The sequence below is a fragment of the Nannospalax galili genome, unplaced genomic scaffold (genome assembly GCF_000622305.1).
Source record: "Nannospalax galili isolate Female #2095 unplaced genomic scaffold, S.galili_v1.0 scaffold300, whole genome shotgun sequence".
Taxonomy (NCBI): domain Eukaryota; kingdom Metazoa; phylum Chordata; class Mammalia; order Rodentia; family Spalacidae; genus Nannospalax; species Nannospalax galili.
In genome coordinates, this window is record NW_008347322.1 from 3703576 (window position 1) to 3708490 (window position 4915).

At 50.2% G+C, this 4915-nt stretch overlaps 1 protein-coding gene across 15 annotated transcripts in view; it reads right to left on the bottom strand.

Annotated features, from left to right (window-relative positions):
• The window catches only part of Kyat1 (kynurenine aminotransferase 1), a 26580-nt gene that overhangs the window by 6962 nt on the left and 14703 nt on the right, over positions 1-4915 (bottom strand). For 9 of the 15 annotated variants that reach the window (XR_003851244.1, XM_029568728.1, XM_008844007.3 and 6 more), the window contains 2 exons: positions 3308-3516; positions 300-358 (listed from right to left, as the gene is read on the bottom strand). The exons of 2 other annotated variants lie outside the window; for them this stretch is intronic. Coding sequence is in view for 11 of the 13 variants with exons in the window: in XM_029568728.1 (XP_029424588.1) it covers positions 300-358; positions 3308-3403 (155 nt within the window). In the remaining 2 variants the exon portion in view is untranslated. Of the gene's footprint in view, positions 1-299; positions 359-3307; positions 3517-4915 lie in introns of those variants that run through there. 4 more of the 15 variants (XM_029568731.1, XM_008844010.3, XM_029568732.1 and 1 more) reach the window with 2 other exon arrangements.

The window sequence follows — 4915 nt, forward strand, 5'->3', positions numbered from 1 at the left end:
TATAGGTATGAGAGGCAGTTATCTGTGGGAAGCTTTGGCCTTGTGCCTGATTCAGAGCTACTGCCAGTACACAGGCCCTTCAAAGTTAGAATTATCTACAGTTTGAACGAGTATGTCACCTGCCCTGCACCAAAGCCAAGCAGGGGGTCGCTGAGATTTGAAGCTAACCTGCTACCATGGATCTTGCCTCCCTGGTCTGTGGCTGTCACTACCCATCCTAAGTATGCTAAGTTACTACAAACGGTGGTCAGCCTATGGGAGGAGGAATGTCCAGACACCTTCCCAACCCATCAGCTCACCAGGGGTTGTGGTCGATTCCATCCAGTCTTCTGGCTGGCAGCTGTTTGGCCATGGTGAGCTGGAGACAGAGAAGGGAAGTCCAGTGCGAGAATCACACAGGAATGGAGTGTGGGCAACTCTGACAGTGGCTTTAAGGCCACAGACCCACCATTTACTTTTCCAGAATGGGTGGAGACCTGGGCTCCAGCTGCTAGGCCAGGCTACAGCCTGCTTTTCCAGCTGCTCCAGTCTCCCTGCAGGGCTCCATCCCCCACTAGCCTCCACCCCATCATTTGCAGGGGCTGCAAGGGTGGGGTCCACTAGCTCTGGCTTGGTGTGTTGGGAGACAGGATCCTGACTGCCAAGTTACAGGGTGACCCAGACGGAGCTGAGGATTGAAAAGGATGAGTTGGAAAGGACGATGGCACCAGTGGTCAGCTTCACTGGCAGAGGTCTTCCTAGGCTCAGGATGACCTAGCCAGCCCCCTTCGTGGATGAGAACTTGGAAGGGGAACACAGGGTGATGTGTTGAAGGTAACAAAACGTCAGGGGTGAGTCCTTTGGCAGGTTAATTAACAGATATTTTCAATTTTCTGGGCTCACTCATGTCCAGGAGGATCTTGGTTCCTCACGGCCAGTAGCTGGAAGAGCCAGATCATATCCATGTTTGGCAGTCACCTACTGTGGCCAGTAGTAACCTGCTGTGGGTCAGGATCTGCTCAGTCCCCACAACAGCCATCAGAGGTGATGTGCTCATCCATATTCAAATGAAGACACAGGCACACAGAGGCTCAGGAGCAAAGTCATCTAGGACCCTGTCATAGTGGCTGTGGCAACAGTGTTGGTCCCAGACATTGCCCGGGGGGGTGTCTTGGGACCCTGTGTAAAGCCAGGCTTCTCCATAGCCTGGGAGTCCTGAGGGTAGGAGCCAGCTGGGGCCTGGTACGCATGGGCACATCTTTGCGGACTCTGCCTCCCAACCCTCACTGAATCCCTGATGGTATTGCTGGGCCTGGCACTCAGTGCATACCACCAACAGTACAGAGAGGGTGATCCTGAGGGGACCAAAACGGGGGTGAGTCCTGTGGCAGGTTTATTAACAGGTATTTTCAATTTTCTTCTTTATAATTACTACTTTTCAAATTTTCTAAATTAAAAAAAATTTTTTTTTGAGGTAGGGTTTCCCTCCATAGTCCAGCTGGCTCAAATTTATGGCAATCCTTCTGCCACAGTCTGGCAAGTTCTCAGGTGACAGTGTGGGCCGCCTAGCCTAGTGAAACATTTTATTTTTGTTGTTGCTATTGTGTTTCAGACAGGGTCTGCTTTGTAGCCCTGGTTAGCCTGGAAGATGTAATGACACTCAGGCCAGCCTCACACTTATAGCCTCCGCCTCCCAAGTGTAGGAATTTTAGGTGTGAGCCATCATGCCCAGCTAAGTATTTTATGATTTAAAAAATGTAGGAGACAATCATATTTTAGAAGTTTAGTGATATACCAATATCAGTAAAACAGGCTACATATACATATTGAGGAAGTCTATCAAAATGCTCACTGAGTTTCTTTCCCAGTGGGCATTGTAGGTGACTCTGCTCCCAAGTCTCCCTTTCTTTCCTTTTTTTTTTTTTTTTTTTTTTGTCTTTTTGAGACAGGGTCCTCCTGTAGCCCCAGCTGTCTTGGAACTCACTATGTAGACCAGGCTAGCCTTGAACTCACAGAGATCTGCCTATCTCTGCCCCCCACGTGCTGGGATTACAGGCATGCACCACCACGCCTGGCTTTGATAGGGTTTTTTAAGTTTTTGGTTTTTTTTGTTTTTGTTTTTTGTCTTTTTGAGACAGGGTCCTCCTGTAGCCCCAGCTGTCCTGGAACTTACTATGTAGACCAGGCTGGCCTTGAACTCACAGAGATCTGCATGCCTCTGCCTCCCAAGTGCTGGGATTAAAAAGGTATGTGCCACCATGCCTGGCTGGGTTTTTTAAGTTTTTAAAAATAGCTGGGTTTGGTGGCACATGCCTTTAATCCCAGCTCTCAGGAGTCAGAGGCAAGTGGATCAGATATCTATGAGATCCAGGCAAGCCTGGTCCACGCAGTGACTCCCAGGCTGGGGCTAAGGAGACCGTGTCAAAAAAATATATTTTTTTTTCTGTGTAGATGTGTGAGCACAAGCATGCATGTGAAGCAGAGGAAAACTTGCAGGAATCAGTTCTTTCCTTCTACCATGTGGGTCCTGGGACTCAAACTCAGGTTGCCAGGCTTGGTGACAGGCACTTTTACCCACTGAGTCATCTCACCAGACCTGATGATTGTTTTACTTGATTTCTCTCGTTTGGTTTTTGATCGATTCTAACTGGTGCATATTTCACCTACACATTTTCTGAATTTGAGCCTGTGATTGTCTGGCATGTCCCAGATTCGTCCACACAGCGGAGAGCATCACCCAGGTGATAGCAGCATGGAGCCAAGTTCAACTGGGGATGCATCAAATAAATCAACAAGGAGGCTGGGGCAATGTAAGAGTCAGGGGACAAAGGCTGACCTGAGGGAGGCTTGGGAGGGTGGGGCTGGGAGGAGTGGAGAGTGTAGGGTACAGACTGTCAGGTGAACAGATGTGAGTGGAGTTAGGTGGGTTTCAGGGGAGATAGAAATAATGGGAACCCCAGACTTGTGGGGTACTCAAGAGGATGACCTTGGCAAATGGCAGCCAGTACTTGGGGAAATCAGGAAACAGTGTCCCTTCGCAGGCTTATGTATAACACAATCATCCAACGTGTGAAGCACCCACTGTGTACTCTAAGCTGGGCTGGGCACTGGGATAATGGGCAGGCAGGCAGCAGCAGACAAGCCAACTAGCCATGCAGAGTTATAAGTTCCAGATGAGAGAAGTAGGGCCAATGGAGGTGGCAAGCCAGCTGCGGTCAGGGAAGGCTTCCTGAAGAACAGGTTCGTGCATAGCTTCAAAGCCAGGGCCAAGCCAGATCCCAGGAGCCCAGGGCCACAAAGCTGGTAGTAGGCTACACAGGGCACTTACAGTCTGGTGCAAACACCGGGTGAGTGAGGCTCCTGCCTTCCTTCCCCAGAACGGCCCCACCAGGTGCACTGAGATGGCTGCTGCCCTCCTCAACATGCCTCTCAGATCCACCAGCACTGCAGACTGCCCCTCCAGGGGCAGAGGAGAAGGACAGACAGCCTGGGCCAGAAAATGGCTCCAAGCCAGGGACTTGAGTTCCCCACACAGTTCTAACAACAACAACAACAATAAAATTGTCACTATGCGCCACACTGGCACAAGGTGTCTTATTGCATGACTATCCCCCTTAGTCACCTGAATCGCACATACACACAGTGACCCTTTAAAGCACAAATCATTGGTGGTGCATGCCTTTAATCCCAGCACTCGGGAGGCAGAGGCAGAGGCAGGCAGATCTGTGAGTTCAAGGCCAGCCTGGTCTACATAGTGAGTTCCAGGCCAGCTGGACTACAGGGAGACCCTGTCTCAAAAAGACCAAAAAAAAAAAAGCAAATTTGCCTCCAAGGGCAAATGAACCAGGTGAAGATCACTGACAGATGCTAACAGCACAGAGAGCATCAAGCCCACCTGCCTCGTGGTTAAACTCTGGACCCACGGCACGCCCTGCCAGCATGCCTGTGGCCACAGAGAACCTAACTGGATAACACAGTTGGACTGTCACCACGGAATTAAGGAGCCTGATAAACCAAACCACAGAGCTGCAGCCCACAAACCCAGACGGATGGAAACTCTACGGCAAGCACCCTGCTGCATCCATAGCTGATGCAAGGAAAGAGGAAGGCTGGGGTGGGTGTGCAGTGGTGCACATCTGCAATCCTAGCACTTGTGAGGTGGAGGCAGGAGGATCATCACTGAATTTTAGGCCAGTGTGGACTTCACACCAACTTTGAGGTCAGTAAGACTCTGTCTCAAAAATTAATTAACAAGTAAACCTGACAGACAAATTGAAAAATCATGCCACATGATTTCAAAGCTCACCACAGAGCTGCAGGAACAAACCAGGACCTGGCAGAAGCATAGGTCAGCACGTCACCGAATCAGCACTGGTAATCCCCAAATCAACTCTCACATCTATGGGCAATCATTACTAGAGAGTGTGCCAAGACTACTTAGCGGGCAATGAAGAGGCTTCCACAAATGCTGCTGGGTCGACTGGATATTAAAAGCCTGAATGACCGGGGCTGGAGAGATGGCTCAGTGGTTAAGAATACTGGTGTGGCCAGGCGTGGGGCGCACGTCTTTAATCCCAGCACTCGGGAGCAGAGGCAGGCGGACCTCTGTGAGTTTGAGGCCAGCCCGGTCACATAGTGAATCCAGGCCAGCTAGGGCTACAGGGAGACCCTGTCTCAAAAAGACCAAAAGAGAATACCGGTTGTTCTTGCAGAAGATGTGTGTGTGTGTGTGTGTGTGTGTGTGTGTGTGTGTGTGCGTGTGTGTGTGTGTCAAATCGCAGCACCCACATGGCAGCTAACAACTGTCCATAGCTCCAGTCACAGGGGATCCGAGAGCCTCTTCTGACCTCCTCAGGCATTGCACGACAGGGTGCACTTACCTACATGCAGGCAATACACACATACATATAAAAATAATAAAATTTAGCCAGGCCTA